The following is a 21,876-nucleotide window of genomic DNA, read 5'->3' on the forward strand; positions in this document are numbered from 1 at the left end:
CCATTCAGTTTGTTTGCAATCCACTTTTTCTGTTTTTGAGACAGAGTCTCACTCTGTAGCCCAGGCTGGAGTGCAATGGCGCAATCTTGGCTCACTGCAACCTCTGCCTCCTGGGTTCAAGTGATTTTTCTGCCTCAGCCTCACAAGTAGCCGGGACTACAGGCGCACACCACCACGCCCGGTTAATTTTTGTATTTTTAGTAGAGACAGGGTTTCACTATGTTGGCCAGGCTGGTCTCAAACGCCTGACCTCGTGATTCGCCCACCTTAGCCTCCCAAAGTGCTGAAATTACAGGTGTTTGCCTGTAACTTTAAAAAATGTTTTAAAATATTTTATTGAGTGAATATAATAAAATTCACTTATTTCAAGCGAAAAGTTCAGTAAGTTTGCTCAATGTATAAATCTATGTGACAACCACAATAAAGATATGGAATATTTTCTGTCATCTTCAAAGGTTCTTTCATTCCCCCTTTGCAGTTGATCCACCTTTCAACTCTCAGCCCCAGGAAGACACTGACCTGCTTTTTGTCATGATAGTTTACTTCTGATATTTTACAATCTCGTATAAGTAGAAATCTATGTATTCTTTTGTGTCTAGCTTCTTTTGCTCAGCTTAATGTTTTTAAGAATTTTATGTTTATCGTTAATTTCTTTTCATTGCGGAGCAGTATTTCACTGGGTAGTATTTTTTTTTTATCCACTTACCAGTTGACAGACATTCTGATTATTTCTAGTTTTTGGCTACAATGATTAAAGCTACTATGAATACTAGTGGATAAGTCTTTGTGGTCAGGCGTGGTGGCTCATGCTTGTAATCCCAGCACTTTGGGAGGCCGAGACAGGTGGATCACTTGAGGTAGGGAGTTCGAGACCAGCCTGACCCCATCAACATGGTGAAACCCCATCTCAATAATTAAAAAAAAAAAAAAAAATTTGTGTGACTACAGTCATCCCTCAGTATATGTGAGGAATTCATTCTAGGGACCATTCCCCTTAATAAAAAAAAATCCATATACTCAACATATACTTAACTCCTGCAGTCAGCCCTACAGAACTTGCATATATGCAGGTTTTGCATCCTGCAAATATGGTATTTTCAATCCACATTTGATTGAAAAAAATCTCCATATAAGTGGACCTGTGCAGTTCAAACCCATGTTGTTCAAGGGTCAACTATGTATGTTTTCATTTTCACTAAGTACTTAGAAGTGGAAATGCTAGGTGATATTATAGGTACACTTTTAACTTCATAAGAAACTACTGGTGGCTCATGCCTGTAATCCCAACACTTTGGGAGTCTGAGGCAGGCCAATCATGAGGTCAGGAAATCAAGACCCTCCCAGCCAACATGGTGAAACCCTGTCTCTACTAAAAATACAAAAATTACCTGGGTGTGGTGGCTAATGCCTGTAATTGCAGCTACTTGGGAGGCTGAGGCATGAGAATCCCTTGAATCCAGGAGGGGGAGGTTGCAGTGAGCCAAAATCACACCACTGCATCCACTCCAACCTCGTGACAGAGTGAGGCACTGTCTCAAAAAAAAAAAAAGAAGAAGAAGAAGAAGAAACTACAAAACTGTTTCACAAAGTAGTCATATATCTTTATATTTTGCCCAATAATGTACAAAAATTTTGTTTGCTCCAGATTCTTGCCAACACTTGAAATTGTCTTCTTAATTTTGCTCATTCTAAGGGGTAGGTAGTATGAACTCATGAAGCTTTAATTTACGTTTCCTTCATGAGTAATGACATTGAACACCTCTTCATGTTCTTAGTGACCATTGAAAATATTCTTTTGTAAAATATCTATTCAAAACTTTTGTCCACTTATTAATTGGTTGTCTTACTGAGTTGTAAGGGGTTCTTTATATATATTGCACATAAATTCTTCATTTTATACATACATTGATAAAATTTCCTCCATGTCTATGGCTTACTTTTTTATTTTCTTAACAAGGTCTTTTAATGGAGTGAAGTTTATAATTCTGATGAGTCCAGTTTATCAGTTTTTTAAATCGTAGTGCTTTTTGTGTCCCAATTGGATTATCTAAATTATACTAATATTCCTCCTCTGAATTCTTTTGGCAGTTTTATAGATTTAGTTATGTTAGTTCTAGGATGGATTTTTGGTATAGTGAAAGAAGTGTTGGGGTTCGTATTTTTCCATTTGGCTATATAATTTTTCCAGAACCAGTTTTTTAAAAAGACTATTCTTTATATATTGAATTACTTCAATGCTTTCGTCAGAAATAAATTGACCAGGTGATCAAGCAGATGCATCTATCTCTGCACTCTCTATTATGATACATGGCACTATAGGTTTATATAGTTACCTGCTTTCAATTTGTTCCATCTAATCTTCATTTTCCCTCTATTTTGGCCCTCTTTTGGATTAGTTGAGTATTTATCAGTACTCCATTTTACATTTTCTAATGGCTTTTTTATTGACTTTAGTAATTGCTCTAGGGTTTACAATAGTATCTTTACTTATCGCAGTTGACTTTTTAATAACATTATACCACTTTGCATCTAATGTAAGAACCTTACAATGCTGCATTTCCATTTACTTCCTCCCTATCTTTTATTCTATTGTTGTCATACATTTCATTTCTACAAATATTATAAACCCTACAATTGTTTTTATTTTTGCTCCAATATTATATTTTAAAGAAACTTTTTAAAAGGCTTTTATATTTATCCATATATTTATAATTTCCACACCCTTCTTTGTGTAGATCTGAGTTTCCAATAGGTATCATTTTCCTTCTACCTGAAGTACTTCCTTTAACATTTCTTGCATTACAAATCTTCTGGCATTAATTTATTTTAACTTGTGATTGCTTGTCAAAAAGTATTTTGCCTTCAGGTTTGAAATATTTTTCAGTAGATATGGAATTCTAGGTTCAGATTTTTAAAATTCTTTTTCATTTTTCCTTTAGAACTTTAAAGATGTTATTTTATTATCTTCTGGCTTGCATCATTTTGGACAATAAATCAGTGGAAATATTTACAGTATCTGTTTTCTTTTATGTAATATGTCTTATAGTTGATAAGGACTTTTCTCTTTGTCACTGCTTTTCAGTTATTTGGTTATGATGCGCCTTGTTTTCGTTTTCTTTGTATTTTTTCTTCCTAGGGTTTGTTGAGCTGCTTGGACCTAAGGATGTTTAATTTTTATCAAATTTGAAAAATTTTCAGCCATTCTTTCTTGGAATATTTTGTCTTTTGCTAGCCCCACTTCACTTCCCCTCCCACTTTTTCTGGGACTCAATTACGTGTAAATTATGCCTCTTGGCATTGTCCCACAGGTCACTGAGGCTGTATTCTTCTTCTTTGCTTTTTTCTTTATTGTTTTTGCTTTTTAACCTTCTTTCTCTCTGTTCTTTTGTTTGGATACTTTCTATTGTATCTTCAATTTCAGTAATTTTTTTTTCTGCAGTGTCTAAATTACTATTAAGACTATATGGTGACTTTTTATTCCAGATATTTTTAACTTCTAGCAATTCTATGTAGTTTCTGTTCATATTTTGTGTTTTCTCATTTAAATATTCTTATACATATATGATGTCTGTTTTAAACCCCAGTTGCTCATTCCATCATATCTTTCATTTCTGGGTAAATTTCTACTGACTTACTTTTCTCTTGATTATGAATCACATTATGTCTGGTAATTTTTTATTGGATGCAAGACATTATCAGCATTATGTTGTTGAGTCTCTAGATTTTGTTTTCTTCCATTACTGATTTTGTTGTATTGTGTTACTTGTGTATCACCTTGATCATCTTGAGAGATAGTTGTTTTCAAGCTTTATTAGGACAGATCTAAGTAGTTTTTATTCTAGGCCTGGTTTAGCCCATTTATTAAAACATTACCTTTTTGGGTGTCCTTTGAATGTCAGATATGCAATGAAGTCTTGCCACTCTGGTCTGAACTCAGACCTTACCAGTCCTGTATGAACTCTGAGAATTGTTCAGCTAACAGTTTCCCAGTAGTTGTTTTTCACTTGGCCTCTTAATAGTCAACCTTTCCACTGCCAGCCTACTATTCTGTGTAAGATAGAAAGGAAAACTTATACAGATTTCTGGAGCTCTTGCCCAATGTAGATTCATCCCTTTGGTATTTTTCTCAGAAAATTCCAGCTGCCATCCTCCTCTGTCTCTTCATCTCAGTGAGACTTTCATGGTTTGCTTGACTTTCGGCTTCTGGAACTGTGATCCTGAAATACATTCAGACTTTACCTGAATTGATTTCTTTTAAAGGGAATTATAGTGTTTCCTGTTGCCTAATATATGAAAATAGTTATTTTGCATATATTTCCCTATTTTCTAGCTTTCATGGCAGGAGAGTGAATCTGGGACCAGTTACTTTATTATCACTAAAATAAAAGTTCTTCTTCAAAGTTACAATCATTTTTTAAAATAACATGATTATCTCAGGTAACACGCCTACTAGACACATAATAAAATATTTGGAATTGGCTTTATCAGCTATTGACTGAAAACACTAATTTCCTAAGTAACATTCCTAAAAATGAAGGACTGTCAGTGTGCTATTTTTTACTTATTAATTATATCATTTTCTTGGCCACTAATATATTCATACCACAAATCGGTAGTTCATTTGAGAATAACTTATTTGCTATACAGCTACTTTTAGGAACAACTGAATATGTTACATGATATTTACTATGCTAAGTAACCAAATTATCTCAGCCTTCATAATTATTTTGTGCAATTGTACTTTAAAAAGGAATGAACAAATTACAAGAAAAATTCACACCAGAGATTGATTTTTTTTTTTAATAGTTTTAAGGTATTTTCATAGTATTCATTCTTCTGTTCTTCTGTAAGTTAATGCAGTGCTCTATGGTGAAGAATGTTTTACATTAAATTCCTGTTTGGGCCTCTTTTCTTCCTCTGGTTCTTTCCCAGCACAAGGTTCACTCTGGGCCAGGCATGGTGGCTCACGCCTGTAATCCCAGCATTTTTGGAGGCCGAAGCGGGCAGATCACCTGAGGTCAGAAGTTCCAGACCAGCCTGGCCAACATGGTGAAACCGCATCTCTACTAAAAATACATACACACACAAACACACACAAATTAGCTGGATGTGGTGTTGGGTGCCTGTAATCTCAGCTACTTGGAAGGCTGAGGCAGGAGAATCGCTTGAACCCAGGAGGTAGAATTTGCAGTGAGCTGAGATCACGCAATTGCACTCCAGCCTGGGCAACAAGAGAGAGACTCTGTCTCAAATAAATAAATAAGTAAATAATAAAATAAAGTAATAATAACAAAATAAAATTTTAAAAAAGATTAACTCTGGTTGGACAAAAACTTTATGTTGGAAATTCCACCCAGTCCTGTCTTTTTTCCACTGGAATTTATACTCCAAAATTATCTCTCCCTTTCTTCTTACCATCAAAATCTCTCAGACTAGCTCCCATCTAGTCCCAAAGGAAAACCTTTAAGGTATTTAAACTAGAAGTTGGCCAACCATTGCCTTTGGACCAAATCCAACCCACCATGTTAATAAACCTTTATGGGAAATGGCCATGTTTATTCACTTATGTATTATTTGTGGATAATTCTGTGCTTCCACAGTAAAGATGAGTAGTTGCAACAAAGTTCATCTGTCTTACAGCTTAAAATATTTATTATGTGGCTATTTATGAAAAAAGTCTTCTGACCTCCTGCTCTAATTAAATCATATTATGATATTAATGACAAATGTTTAATGTGTGTGTGTCCTTTTAGAGGCAATTGCATTTATATAACAAATGTATTAAAACATAATTTATATGCCATAAATTTCATCCTTTTAAATGTAAAATTTTCAGAGTTCAGAGGTTTTTAGTAGATTCACAGAACTGTGAAACCACCAGCACCATTTAATTTTAGACCATTTTAATCACCCCAAAAAGAAACCCTGTACACATTAACAGTCCTTCCCCAGTTACCGACAACTACTAATTTATTCTCTGTCTCTATGTTTTGCCATTTTTGGACATTCTGTATAAATTGAATCATACAGTATGTGAATTTTGTGTCTGGTTTCTTTCACTTAGTATAATTTTTTCAAGGTTCAGCCAGGTGCGGCGGCTCATGCCTATAATCCGAGCACTTTGGGAGGCCGAGGTGGGTGGATCATGAGATCAAGAGATCGAGACCATCCTGGTCAACATGGTGAAACCCCGTCTTTACAAAACATACAAAAAAATTAGCCAAGCATGGTGGTGCACGCCTGTAGTCCCAGCTACTAGGGAGGCTGAGGCAGAATTGCTTGAACCCAGGTGGCGGAGGTTGCAGTAAGCCGAGATCGTGCCATTGCACTCCAGCCTGGGTAACAAGAGCGAAACTCTGTCTCAAAAAATATATATATATTTTTTCAAGGTTCATCCATGTTTTATCATGTATCAGAACTCCATTCCTTTTATTGTTGAATAATAGTCCATTACATGGAAATATACATAGTGCTTATTGATTTATCAGTTGATGGGCATTGGTGTTGTTTTCACTTTTTGACTGTTATGAATAATGCTGGTATGAACATTAGCGTACAAGTTTTTGTGTGAATATTTAAAAAAACTTCTTTTAGGGCTATACCTAGGAGTAGAATTGTTGTAAACTACCAAAGAATTGAAGGCACGTCCCAACACACACATAGTTTGCAACTCTTCCTTAGCCTTTACATCTTTTTGCATGGAGCCTCCAGACTAGTCAGAGGTGAGAGATTAAGGATTTCTCAGGACTTTCTTGGATATGTGCACAGTCCTGTATGTGTGTTTCCTTCTAGATCCCCAGGAGTATAGCAGAGATATTCAAAATTCTTCCCCATTATGTACATGTACATCTCATTTCTCAGTTTTTCTGTCTTTCTTTTTTGAAAGCTTCTTGTTTGCCACCAGTATTACTACCTCAGGCAGCCACACAGTTAAACCATTGTTGCTGACTGTTTTGACAAAACATCCTGGGGATAGGACATTTTCAGTCACTGAGTTAGTTTGAATAAGGATAAGCATTGTGAACAGCACTTATTCCAGACAAGGCAAATAGTGACAATTTGGGAAACTGGGACTATGTAGATAGGTCAGAACATACTCTGCGTGGCTGCTAGGCTTTTATAACTACCATGGCTTCAAGGCTGCTTGTTTTCAAGGCCATAGTAGAACTTGCAGAGGAATGGGAGCTGGGAAGAGAGTAGATTAAAATGCCACAAAGCTCACTGTTCTTACCAAGATTCAGCTGATTTTCTTGAATAAATGCTCCTTGGATTGTTTCAAGCCTGTGGTTAATTTCCAGAGTTCTCAAAAAATGTTCACAGTTTTTGCCAGTGTTCTGATAGCTTTAATGGAGGTGCAGATTTTCCCAGGTCTTCACTCTATCATTCTGGAAGTGCTTCTCCACACTTTATTTTTAAAGCATGCCTGAGGAGGCAAATGCCTTCATTAAAATTAATGGCTTTCTATTCTGAACTTTTAAGAAATTTGAATCTAAAGCCAGAGATACTGGGGAATTCATATGTTACTCCGTAGACTATGGACGATTTTAGATATACGTAAGATTTTCTCTAATTCTAAGGCATTGCAGAGCAATTACTCCTTAGAAGATGGAGGATTGGTCTCTAAGAATAGGGCAGGTTAAAGTGCCCCAGCACTTTAATAGAGGACTATTTAAATACTGCAGTAAAAGTAGAAAATGGAGAGTCAGAAGCTTGGCTGCTAACTTAGATGCTACATTTATTCAGAGTGGCTGGGTATGGCGTGTACGTAGAGACTGTGGATTGCTCCAAGCCATCCACAGTCTAGCCCTGTGCGTACCACAGCTTGATCTGACTAACTAGAGAATAAATCCTTGCCTTACAACTTATTGTCTGATCTATCACTTCCTATCTGGTTATCAGTGTCTTTATCTTCAAAAACAGAGAAAATTAGACCAGAGCTTGTCTAGATTAAATTTTTACATTTCTAACATCTAAAGTTATGAAGCATCAAATAAACTGTAATTTTCTAAAGCAGGAAATTATGCTAATGTATTTGCAGATTTTCAATGATGTTTTGTTACTTTTGACTCCCAAGTTACTTACAATTTATCAGGAGACCTTATCTCCAATGACTTCTGGTTGGTAAATACATTAATAGAATAATTATTTAGACCAAACCTTTTTACTTAGAAATAATCAGATGTAATTTCCATTGCTTTTATAAAGCCACACTAAGTTGCTCTTTATTGCATATAACATCTTTCTTAACAGTAGCCTGAAAAACTCCCACTGAATTACCTTTGTTCTGATTCTTCTAAATTATAGAAATTTTAAAATAAAAATAATGAAGTTTCTTTTTGGAAATCGACCACATCTGTTATTACCAAAAATCTAAAAGATTATACTGATAAAAATTAGTAAACAATTAGTATCTTAGTGAACATACAAAAACTGGTTTATATCATTCTTAGGATTGCTGCTCATGGCCTAAAGCACATTCTCAATTTGGACCCTCATTCAGCGCCTTTCTAAGGGCTCCTGATTACTGTGTTGTAAAAGGAGGTAGAGTCACAGTTCTTTTCAACTTTGTATGTGCTCAACTGTGACATATTTGTTATTTTCTTCTTAATAGTCTTAAATAGAGTCATGGAAGGTGAAAACTGACAAAGACCATAAATATCATCTTGTCCAGCCCTTCTCACCCTCTCCCCTCACCATTTTATAAATGAAGACACCAAGGCGCCTCTTAAAGTTTCTATATTTTAATGTTGTTTGAAACATTTGAAAATTAATTAGTTAATGATGCAGGTAGTTTTTAAGTTATATGATTCTAACCTGAATTTTATGTTCCTTTGTTTTCATTTGTTAATTTAAAACAAAAAATGAAAATAAACTATAATAATAAAAATCAATAATAAAAAAAATTATCATTTTAAATAATCCTTTCCCTTGCTTCTCTCCTTTATGCTAATAATGAAGAATTAATATTTGGGGCTTTTAGCAGATGGATTTTAGGCTACTATATTTTTCCTATGCTATGTGTCTTGGCAATCTAGGGACCAGTTCTAATATTTTGCTGATAAGGAAACTCTTGGTAAGATTTTAACACTGCATTGATTTACCATTTGTAAAGAAAGAAGAAAGAAAGGAAAGAAGGAAAAAGGAAGGAAAAAATTACCTGAAATTCCATCAGTCATTGATAATCACCATTAACATTATACAGTACATCTTTTAATTATTTTATACATGTGTGTAGATATATATTTTTAATAAAAATAAGGTATCATACTCTTTTCTAACCTACTTTTATTTTTACTACACAATATATGGCTTTAGGCTGCATTGGTGGTATAGTGGTGAGCATAGCTGCCTTCCACAACATATGGCTTTATTGTATAGATAGAAATACTAGAACTACTTATACAAATCACCATTATTGGACATTGATTGATTTTAATTTTTCCTTCTATCCTTTGTATATTTATAATTAATTAGAAAAAGTCCTATAGAAAGGAATATGTGAGTCAATTGATAAGTAAAATGTTGAAGCTTTGACATTATTGCCAAGTTGTCATCTAAGGTCATACAATTTATGTTCTCATCAGAAGAGTCCAAAACCACCAATAAGTATACATACTGTTATCTTATTGCCATTCCTTTTATTACCAAGAAGAAGAAACTTTAAAAAAAAATGTTTTATAGGCTGGTTATCAATGATATGATTTCTTGGTTAAAAGCAGCTCTCATTTCCTGTAGCTTTAAACTAGATTATTATGAAACTGAAGTCTAGCTGAGCAAGGCACAACTGATTTGCTAGGTTCTGCTAACCATAATATGCCATCTGATTTTACAGTCTCAACATGCGTGGAGTACGAGCTAGAGGTCATACGATGCTTGAGATTGGCACTGACCGATGCCGTCAAGGACATTGTACAGCAGATAGTATCTGTGATGAGCTCTAGAAGAAACTGTGAGACAAACCTAAATAAGCACAGTGTTCCTGATTGTTTGCTTGAGAGCATGCCAAAAGAATGGAATTATAGTCCAAAGGAAACTATAAGGAAAGAATCAAACAAAAGTAAGTATACTTGTTTCTCTTTAAGAAAATACACCTGAAGAAGCAATTTTCTAGGATATGCAATCAAGTAAAATTCCAAAAGTTATAAGAATCATGAATTATATTAATCTTCCTTCCACTAAGTATATTTGGGACCCTTAATTTTATTTTTATTTTTACTATGAGCCACATGATCAAGGAAACTAGAATGGAAGATTATACAAATGGTCATCTTCCTTATTTAACTACCAGTTCAGGATTTTCTGTTATATTTTGTGTTCAGGCTAATATTCACAGATGAGTCACATGATTTTGACTAATTTTCTTAAAATCTGTTGAGTAACTTAAAATCCACACTCTAGAGAAGATTGCTCTGATATTCCATTTAATTATTCTTTAAGTTTTTTTCCCTGCAAACACTAATTATTACCTTCTTTTGTTAAAACACCTACATTTGTAGCTTTTAGGTCAAAAATAGCACCCAGTTTGGTAAGTACATGTATTTTTCTGACAGGGTATTTTTCCCCCCAGTACCTCTGGTTCTAAATTGAGTGCAATGTTCCTATTCAGAATAATGCATCCACCAAGTGTACTTAAGAACCATCAGTTACCTACATTATTCGTTTATTTTATTAGTCAAGTCCTCTCTTCTTAGTTTCTCCCTGCTTAGATGTTTCCACTTTTCCAGAATTTCACAAGATTCCTTTGAATGGATATTGTGTACCTGTATTCATGAATCTTCTTTTGATTTTTTAAAATAAAACTTTTTTCTTTCATATTCATCCTTAAAGAATATTTTCACTACTTCTAAGAAAACTTTCTCTAGCTTTTCTGGAGAAACTAGAGAACTAGAGAAAGTTTCCTTAGAGTTAGTGAAAATATTTTTTCTCTAACTCTAAGGAAACTGTCAACAATAAAATACTCCAGCTGAACTCACTAAAGTCAATTGAAGGGTCTAGGTTTTCTTTCATTCTTCTCCATGGAGATCCTAAATAATGTGACCTTATGTTACAAACTCAAATCAATTATCTATCTGTGACCTTTCATAATAATGCTTTAATTTTGTCCAAGCCTTATTAAACTCCCTTTGAATCTAGTAAAACCATTTAATTGAAATTGGAAAATGTCATCTTTTCATTGCTTAAGTTCTTTCTTTTCTAAGAGTTGTTGCCATCTCTCTTTTGTTCTAGCTTTTGGATATTTCATACATTTTGAGCAATTCAGGAGGCATGATTTATAGTTAACATATCATGCCATATGAGTAGCACTGTTTTGCTTGTGGCTTTCAAGTCATTCTATTCATGAACAATTTTGCTTTCTCTAAGCACTTTGGAATTCCTCCATACCATTGCAAAGAGCCTCTTATTCCAAAACATGCTTACTTGTAGATACCAATTGTTAAGAGTTTTCCTTACTAAATAATAGTTTTCATAAAATGTTCACTAAGAGAAATACAACATAAAAACAACCAGGAAGGAATGTCATGTCCCATGAATATGTAAAAGAAAGTGATGGGAGAAAGTGACTTTATAAACCATTTTATGCATTCTAAGAGGATATGACAATACGAGATTGCCATTGTTCTTCTTTACCACTGTTTGAAATGCAAGGGAACTTTTAGATTGGCACTTTTTAAATTTTATTTTCACTACAGAATATGAGACAAAGAATGTGTGCATGCTGGACATTAAATCATTTATTAATTTCATTATTCATTCAATAGAAATTTATTAAGTGAGAGACTACTACATACCAGGCACTGTATTTCAGATCAGAGATAAACCTAAGTACAATATCTCCTCTTGGTACCAGAAGACTAGTGTAACTGTTTCAAAATGGGTACAAATAAGAGATGTACAATATTTTTGATATATAAGAAGAAAGAAAGAAATGAAACTTCACTAAAATTTCACATGGGATTGTCACTGGAGACCTTTCTTGGTCTATGAGTGAGCCAGTGTGTGTTGAGGACAATATGTGAGGAAGCTTGCGGGAAGAGTAGGGACGCCATGCTCTTGGGAAGAGGCCTTGGGCAGGGTGACCTTATTCCTCCTTTAGCTTTCCGCACACAGTAATGAATTAGAGTTGTCCTTTGTATTACAGATTCTACTTGTAACAAAATTAAACATCATAATACATACAAGTGACTTTAACATATTCCTATAAACCAGTAAGTCAACTATAGTTTAAAACTAGTGCTGCAAATGCAATCAAGAGCAAACCATGACAAAGTGAAAAAGCTCCCACTTGTTTCTATTCTTAATATGGGCTCTTCTCAGCCATATTGTAAAACAATGATGATTTGATGAGATTTGGCCAAAAAAAAAAAAAAAAAAAAGAATTGTGGGGAAACTATGTGAAATTTGAAATATGGCTTCCCATACATTTTGTTAGATGTGAATCCCTCCTAAGTCAGTATTCAGCCTTGAGATATTAGCTAGTTTTGAGTCATCTTGATAAACAAAAATTTTCTACACTAAGTATCCAAAACATGAAGATAAACTTCTGTATTTTTTTTTCTACCATGTTTTAATTTAGTGATATATAATCATGGTTCTTACAAAATTTGCCTAACTAATTATAAACATTTAAAGGCCTTTTAAAAAAATCTAAATTACTAAAAGACAAATAGTCACTACCTTAGGGAATATTTGTCCTTCTTGACACAGTAAAAATGACAGAACATGGAAACCATTATGGTGACAAACTAAAATGCATTTCTTTATTTCTTTATTGGCAAATACTGTGACATTAAAAAACACTGAAGATTTAAAGAAATAAATATTACCATAAAGATTATAGTGTAGATTTACCAGAGAGTTGGATGGAAGTTTGGATGGTTCTGACATAGCTCTGCTTTTAGACATTTGTTTCATTATGTTTCAAAGAACAAATACACAAAGAACTAGTTGTTTTGTTTTGTTTCTTTGATAAAAATTAAATGAAAGATATACCTGAGAAGATATTTTCTCAACAGTAAATTACTTTTTTAATGAAAATAATTCTTTATGGGAAAACTTTTAGAGTAATTGTTTTAATGGAAACAATGAGTTCTAGAGAAAGGAAACAGAAGTAGCAAGTAACATTTAGGAAAATGTGTCCATGCCATTGGTCACATGCACAAACAGTATTTTGAGAAAGAAATTGATGGCAGAAATACACAAAGTACTATAAGAAGTCATTAGTATAATGTATAAAAACCAGGCCTATTGGTTTCATAAGAACCAGTGTCACCTACAAAAATATCATATCTGTTCACTTAAGAATTTAGAATTAGGATTTTCTAACATGATGTAAAATATAGCCAATGGAGAGTTTCAGTGACTCTTGAATACTTTTCTTAAAAATAGAAAAATAAAATATTTTTTCATTTGTTTGTAAGAACAACGAATTGACATAATAAATGATGGATATTTATTAGTCAAATTTCAACAACAGCCTTCACCTATTTGGTAGTTAACACTGAAAAATAAATGCTATGATTTTGTGGGCACAGCTAAGGACATACTTGTTTCATGTTGACCTATATGTGTTTGTGTAGTGGCTTTTTCACCTATGACAGCCATGAAAACCTGATCTTGAAACAAACTGAACTCAGAACTTGACCTTTGTATGATGAAGTGTTAAGCCCAGATTTAAAAAATAATAAAGCATATTAAATAACATTATCCTCATTTAACAAATTGTTACTGATCTTTTCTACCATTACGAAATAAGATTGTAAAAATTAATTTTGACATTATTTTCTTTACCTCATTTATTGTAAATTTTCTTTTTGCATGTTTTATCAACCACAAATACATTATTACAGTAGTACATTACAGAAAAGAAGAAATGACAAATACATCAATATACATATATTGTATTAGTCCTAAGACATACATTTTCTTCATACTTTATCAGCTCTAAAATTGGATGACGCTTACAATATATTACATGATATATGGCTTAGACAGAAATCGACTTATTTAAATAAAGACAAAGACAAGTGTGTAGCAGTCTTCAAAGATCCTTCTCTGGTATGTTGTTAACATCATCATAGACACAGAGCGCTTGGGATTAGTAGAGTGGGTTTATTAATTTTTTATCAGCCTAAAGGTTCTGATTGAAATTTGCCTTAAACGTTAATGAAATAGCTGGGGTTTTGAGTACCTGTAGTCCTCAGAGTTTATAAAATATCAGTAGAGTGTAGGTATGCAGAAGAAAATTGGTAATCTTTACTTAATATCTACTTAGATTGTCAAATGTTTGCTCAGTATCTGTAGTTAAACCCTCTTTAAGACAGAGGGAATATAAGATACAATCTTTCAAGTTAAGACCTGACAGCAGACTAGTGACTATGAGACACAAATACATAAAGAACAATGAGACATTTCAAATCACTTAAGAATACTAAAGAAGATTTGCTTTATCTATATTTTAAGTCTCACCTAAACACATTCATTTGAATGAAAAGAAAACATTTATTGAGTAACTATTTTTAATCAGGTGCTGAACCAGGTACTTTCACATTTATGACCTATTTAATGCAACAGCCTCAGGAGATTATTCAAATATGTGTTGGACCTAGTTTTTACAGACTTATAAAAACTGCTCCAATTAATTTTTAAAATGATTCTTAAGTTGTCATGGATTGCAGAGGAGTCACTAGATTAGACATGTTTTCCAAGAGCTTCGTACTTTTTTGGAACAGAGTGACTTTTTTAATGTTACACATATCTTCAGAAAATGTTCACATTGTTCTGTTAGTTTTGTTCAGCAAAAACTATAAAGAATGTTTTATAAAAGAACTCAAAGCTACTCTCTTTTGGCTTCTCATTAAGTTTTAATGTCCAAATTCAATTATGTACGTAGTGGATTAAAACACTGTCTGGCTCTGTGGGATAATCAAGGAGCGAAGAGCTTTGTTTCCCATGCTCTGGAGTTTATAGGCTAGCCATAAGGACAACTCATGAAGATATAACATGAATAATAATAGATGATAATACAAAAATGACACAACATAGCCCTTTATGGGCTTAATTACCAAAATGGTCATATAGATAATATGTTCAAATACATTCACAAGATGGGAGAGGACTTTGAACTAAGAGTTGAAGATTATTTGTGAACCATGAAGACAGAGGGCATTCTATTGAGAGTAATGAAATACTCAGAAGCCTAAGAGCAAAGAGGATAAAGCATGTTAAAGGTCTTAAAGAGAAGGGTCATAGAAACAGGCTGAGGCTAGATTGTGGAGTATTTTGACAGCAAGGCTCAGGAGACTGATCTCATAACAGTGGTAAGTAGCTAAAATTTTCATAGCAGAGAAATTGGATGATAAAGTTCATAGGGATGAATTCAGTTTTACAGTGCAGGGGAAGGGCTGCACATAGCCTGGAGAAGGGAGATGAGTTAGGAGAATACTTCCATAGTCCAGGCACCATTTGTTAAGAAGGGCTTGATCTAGGTCAGTAACCTCACCTGGCCCCAGCAATAAGATGCCAGCAAAAAAGGGGTAGAACTATCTGATCACTAATTAGATATGAAAGATCAACAGGAACATTTAACAGGAAGGAAGAAAGGGAGGGAGGAGGAAAAATGAGAGGGAGGGAGAAGGGCCAAGCTAGTTTGGAAGACAATGAATTTGCTTTTAGTTATATTGAGTTGACAGTGATGAGAACACAGATGTGGAATGCTTAACAGAAAGCTGGAGTTATAGGACTATAACTCTGGAGAAAGGCCAAGACTTCAGATCCTGGAATCATGTAGAAGAGTGGTTCCCAACCAGGCACAGCTTTGCTCTCGGGGGACATTTGGCAATGCCTGAAGACATTTTGGTTGTCACCACTGAGGGGAATGCTACTGACATCTAGTGGGTGGAGGCCATAGATTCAGCTAAACGCCCTACAGGAGATAGTACAGCTCCTCACAACAAAGGATCATCCAGTCCAGGATGGCAATAATGCTGAAGTTGAGAAACCCTGATCTAGAGAAGAAGAACTAATACATTTTTAAGAGAAATAGCACCAAACAAGGGAGAACATGTAGAATCATCAACCAAAACGCTAAGGACTTCTTAGCAAAAACCTACATCTAAGAGGTGTTAGTAGAAAGCAGAAATGGCATAAGACATAAAGAAGCAAAGAGGAGAGCTAGAGGCAAGCAGGAACCGATTTACTGACTCATTCATTCAACAAATATTTATTGACAACTATTATATAAGAAGTACTAAGTGCTAGGGATACAGGAATGCCTCCCAGAGCTTACAGTTTAGAAGGGGGTGACAGTGTGGAGGAAAAGGACATAATTTATAGATGATGGTGAGTGCTATAATAAAGGCAATAAAATGGGGATCCCCAAAAGAGACAGTCTTGGGGCTGTGATGGGAAGGGTGAAAATGAACCGAGATGAGATGATGAGATGAGATGAGATAAGACGGTGAGGCAAGGCTTTCTGAGGAGGTGACATTTGGGTTGAGAACTGAAAGGAGAGAAACCATGCCTGAGAAGAGCTGGAATGATTCTGTCATGGATTCCAAGGGAGGAGGAGAGGGGCTTAAGGGGTAGTCAGAAGTATCAAAGCCTACAAAGCTGCCCAGCTGGGGACCTTTGCATTTGTTAATTAGGAGGCCATCTGGGTTCTTGAAAGCTGCAGTCTCTTCATTTTTGAGAGAAAAAAAAAAAAACAGATTTGTGATTTGGGGGAATTTTAGATAGGACTGACAGAGACCCCTGTTAGAGCTCTGTTGGAATATGTCAAGCACTTGATCTTCTTGCCAATTTTCTCCACAAAAATTAGACATCCTTATACAACACAAAGCCATGCAATGATTGAACGCAACTGCTAATATTAATCATACCTTTTCTTTTCTTCCCCAGGCTTCACAAGGCTTGCTGCTCAGGCAGTATCTATTGTAATCAGCAAGTTACCTACGGTGATTGCATGTTTGTCTCCCCCAATTAAATACTTCTTTTTTCTGTCTGAGAGAAAAATGTCAAAAAACTTTGTTGAATTGAAGAAAGCTGGCCTGCTTGTCTGGAACTTGATTGTAATTATATGTCGGATATTTGAGGACGGAAACACTGTGGAACTTTTAACAGGTGCCTCCCTTGACAGATGGAGTAAAGAAAAACTGGGTTTAATTTGTATGTGTTTGGAAAGCATCATGGGAGACCAGAGAAGTATCCCTAATCAAATGATCCAAAAGGTCATACAGAGCATTGAGCAGCAGAAGCCCAACTGGATTGAATGCCAGTTGTTGAAAGCAAGGAAACTGGGCACTGAATGGTAAAGTGATGTTTTTCTTTCACTAGATTTCATCAAATGCTTTCATAATAACAAAATCACCAATAAACAACAACAATATATTGTCAGATGGGCAGCAATAGTATTTTGCTAAATTCATGGGAGCTTTGATGAATATAAAAAAAGATAAGAATCCCATTAAAACTTGGATGGTTGCACATTTCTTGTCTTCTTAAGATGTGAACCCCATTGACACACTGGAACATTATACTTGTTTAGTCACCATCTTAAGGTTTCTGATTAAAAGGGTGGTAGTTAAACCCAGGAGAATTTAGTTTCACCCCTTTTCAGTGTGCAAACAGGTATCTAGTGGATAGCCTGGAGCATTTTGTAAATGGATTGGGCATGGAGATTAAATTAAGAAGGAATTAATGGATATAAAAGGCTTTTTATTGCTTTCTGTGTACCTGATTGTCAAAAAGGTACACATTTTTCATCTGGTAATGTAAGAATCCCAGAGGGCAACTAGGGCATATCACACTCCAGCTATAAACACACCCAGCTGTTTCTGTATGAAAATGTCAGACTGCTCATAGGTTTGTCACTAAGAGCTAAGTGATTTGTGGTACTGCAAAGATTTTTAAGGGTCCCTGATGAATTTAAATATGTACATAGAGTCCTCCTGTCTTAAAATTAGTCTTCAGATATAGAACTACATGATATTGATAAAGGAATTCCAGCTCACATGGTCTATACATCACTGTCAGCCCGTTTTAAAAACACCCACACACACTGTCCCTCACTCTTTTAAAATATATTCATGTTGCTAGCAGATACTAATATAACTTTCTGCCTGAAATGACTAAAAGTCACCTGAAATATGGTTACTCTTACTGGAACACGGTAGTGATAAAGAGGTCAGGCTTTGGAATCAGATGGGCAAGTAACAAATCCCTCGTAAATGGGTCATCTTGTTCAAGTTATTAAATCTCGCAAAGCCTCAGTTTCAATGATGGTACCATACTGATAGAATTGTTTTGAAAAATTAAATAACATTCATAGAGTTCTTAGCATCAAGCTTGGAACTAGTACGCATTTATTATGTATAAACTCTATTAAAATATATTGCATTCACTGGTTAGTATTATGTTAATCTATAAGATTTTATATTAATCAAAATGGGGAAAAGTAGGTAATCATGATTTTCCTGGTCTCATCATACTGATTTCTAGAAATGTACTTCTGAAGTGTCCCATGGGTGGGAATAACAATAGCAGTCAGGCAAATGCTTAATAACATTGACAGTGACCTTCTTAATCTTTATATTTGCATTCAATACTAATTTATAGGCTTTAATCCAATGACTAAAAAATTAAGGCTACAAGTCATTAACCATGGCAATGGTTATAAAGGGGAGAGGAAAAACTAGAGTAAAAAGAGTATATCTGATTATAGTGACAAAGTTAAAATTATGATACTGCTGATTTAGGAGCTCCTAGATCAAATAAGATTCATTTAAATCAATATACCGAGGGCTACATACAAGAATCTGTAAGCTAAATATTTTCCTTAAAAGCTGATTTCAATTTAAGTTTTAACAGCCCCAACACATCTGGTATCTCCTACCTATAGTGGAAGTTTTCTAGCTAATATTTGGCTGATTAACAATGAGCCAAAAGATTATTTACCTCTCTTACAACATGCATAAAAAATGAAGAATTGCTGACTTCAAAAACACAACCCTCAAGTTTCTGAGTAATTATATAATTAGCACGATGCTACATCTTTCTCAATTTCTCAAATGATACCAATAAAAAAAGCTCAGTTTTAAAGTTATTTATTGCATTTATTTGAAGAAAAGTTAAATTTGACTTAATTTACTTTAGATAACAATCTCTTCCAGAGCTTGGGCACTATAAGAGTGTTTCTTCTTGACTTTGATTTCAAATTGATTATCTGTTATACAAGTGCACCTCCACCTCTAAGTATTTCTCACTAATTGGTGGTCATTTTACTCATAGATCTACACTATGAGGAAAAATGTATTTCAAAACATGATGTCTGTGTTAGGTAGAGGGTTGCCTTGGTTTTACCCAATTTAAAAAATTTATGAGTATGTAAGCATTTAAACAAAAATGTTTCTTTTGTTAAGATCAGTTAAATCTTAATTACTTATGAAGATTAACTAGAACTACATGATACCATTTAGCTAGATTTCCTTTCACTTGCATCCAGATTTAACTTTGATTTTATGGAAATGGTGAAAATAACTGCAGTGGTAAAAGTGGTAGCTGTAAGTGTTGACTGTCTTGCATACTCCCTGAAAGCATTACTATTCATTAAAATAACCTTCACTTTATAGTAACACTCAAGCTGTAAACAGTCAACTTAGATTCTGGAGAACACACAGCACAAAAAGTAAAGAAATGTCTGTCTTTGCAAAGTAATTTGTCGAGTTGAAGATTATTGTTTTTCATCATGGTGACCCTGACTTGGCTGGCTGGGTGCATATACAGATTAAGATTAATGCAGTTATTCCTTGGCTAAGGTCTGCCTCTTTCAGGGCACATTCTCCCTAATGACATGATTGATAGGCAGTCCCAAATCCAGAGAGGAACTCATTAATCATAGCATTGACTGAATCCAATCATTTGCTTCACCTGCACAGTGATGGACAGGAAAGGATACAATTCAGGAGCTGACACTGAGATACTTCTTTGTCAGAGGGCCTCATCTTTTTCAATGTCAGCCTCAACAAAACCTGACAATTTTTTTTGCAACCTGTATGCAGCTTCAAAAAGATATCTGCAAACTTATTTTATTGTGAAAAAGTCTTTTAAAAAAAAGAAGCAATTTACTCTAGCTAATGAATATCTCTAAGTCAAAGTAGGATTTTCTTTACTTTTTAGCAAGGCTGTATGATCTTAAAGTTCCTCCCTTTTTTAAGGATGTTTCGAAGCTACATGTGGAAGCAATATCAAAGTTAATGTCCAGCAGCTGGGTGTCATTTGGTTCAGTCTTCAGGTCAGCAGCACTGACGCTTAGCAGAACTAATTTTATAATCATGGCAAAATCTCAGAAATGAACTGCAGTATACAGCACACAGTAAATTTTATTTAGTCTTGGAAACAGTGGAAAACCATGAATTTTCTTAATACTTACGTTGCAAAGTATAGCATGATCCCAATAGCAATTATAACAAGAAAATTGTGTGGAATACATGTGTACATTGAATATCATATTTTTTTGCACTGATATTGTTTGAAGTGTTTAAATTCTTTTTGTCATCCATTATTTCCATGTAAATAATATTCCAAGTCAACAATAGGTATATAGATCCTTCTAAAAGAATTGTTTTAGAACTGTATCTTGCACATTCCTGGTGTGGTGATTGTAGACTCTTTTTCTGGAAGAATAATCAGGATAGTGATTTTTGCTAAGTATCTGTTACAGAAAGAAACAGGAGTGGGGGACATATTTTTAAAAGGCAACAAGTGTCAAAGGCCAATTTAAAATTCCCAGTGGTAAGCACTCCTCCAAGAAGCACCCAGCCTATATTTAGTGTAATAGGCTCCCCCTTTTGACACTTCAATTAGTCTTCAATGTGTTCTACAACAGGTGTAAAGAGGAATCTAAAAAAGACAAAATACCAAAGCTATTTCAGGCATCAAAGATACTTTATATCCACAAAGAGAAAATACAAATTATTTCTTACATGTTCTTAAAAAGAAACGTTTTGTTTTCATCTCATGATTATGGCAATTTCAACAATTGCAGTAATGGGAAAATGTTTTATAGATAGGAGTACAAATGCAATAAAGACATGTTTTAGAAGAAACGATTCAATTTTTAAAAATGCTTTCAGGTGCTTAATTCTACCGTGCTGTTTATGTGAGCGGCAGCAGTTTGGGAAGGCTTACCTATTTCAGTGAAGTCTTTATGGATGCTTTGAATCTGAGATTTACATCATCTCTCCAGTCAATCTCCGTAATTACTCTCCATCTTTACAATTCTTCACTACTGATATGTATATGCTTTCTTTGTATTTAGTGCATTTATGACAATGGAGAAAAGTGAGGCCTCACAAGAAGGAGATATTGCTCTTGAACTGACTGAGCAGAAAATAAACACGATGGTCCTGGATCTCTGCCACAAACCAGGTGGCAGTGAGTACCTGAGGCAAATTTATCACATCATGCAGCTCAATGAGGTAGGGAAACAGCCTTTTTACCGAGCAATTAGGTGTTTACTGGCCTGAGGCAGCGTCTGCTGGCAGCTAAGGGTTAGTCAAGGAGGTGATAATACTTCTTAAAGTCAATACCAAACTCAATATTGCATTATTAATAGAATCTATTCAGCCCCGGCTGTTCTGCATTTGTACAGAAAAAGCTTCACTGAAACAATGTAGATTTTATTTATATAGTTTAAACAATAATACGGCTCATAAACTCAGTTCAGTTCTGAATTGTAGACTAGAGGTGTAGTTTGGGAATTGTGTGTTTGTGACTGTTAAGTTGATGTTAAAATCTGGTATTTGTAAAATGAGTTTTCTCAAGAGAGACTTAGCTCTTTTCCTGTAGACATCATGCTTGTGTTAGTGAAGTTGGAGATTT

At 34.6% G+C, this 21,876-nt stretch overlaps 1 protein-coding gene across 5 annotated transcripts in view; it reads left to right on the forward strand.

The window, feature by feature from the left end:
* Positions 1–21,876, forward strand: part of KIAA0825 (KIAA0825 ortholog) — a 461,146-nt gene that overhangs the window by 197,595 nt on the left and 241,675 nt on the right. For all 5 annotated transcript variants that reach the window (XM_032271836.1, XM_032271256.1, XM_032272732.1 and 2 more), the window contains 3 exons: positions 9,833–10,057; positions 16,897–17,305; positions 21,314–21,473. In XM_032271836.1, coding sequence (XP_032127727.1) covers positions 9,833–10,057; positions 16,897–17,305; positions 21,314–21,473 — 794 coding nt within the window. The remainder of the gene's footprint in view (positions 1–9,832; positions 10,058–16,896; positions 17,306–21,313; positions 21,474–21,876) is intronic.

Source organism: Sapajus apella, unplaced genomic scaffold (assembly GCF_009761245.1).
Source record: "Sapajus apella isolate SASKATOON/1434 unplaced genomic scaffold, GSC_monkey_1.0 scaffold1, whole genome shotgun sequence".
Classification (NCBI taxonomy): Eukaryota; Metazoa; Chordata; class Mammalia; order Primates; family Cebidae; genus Sapajus; species Sapajus apella.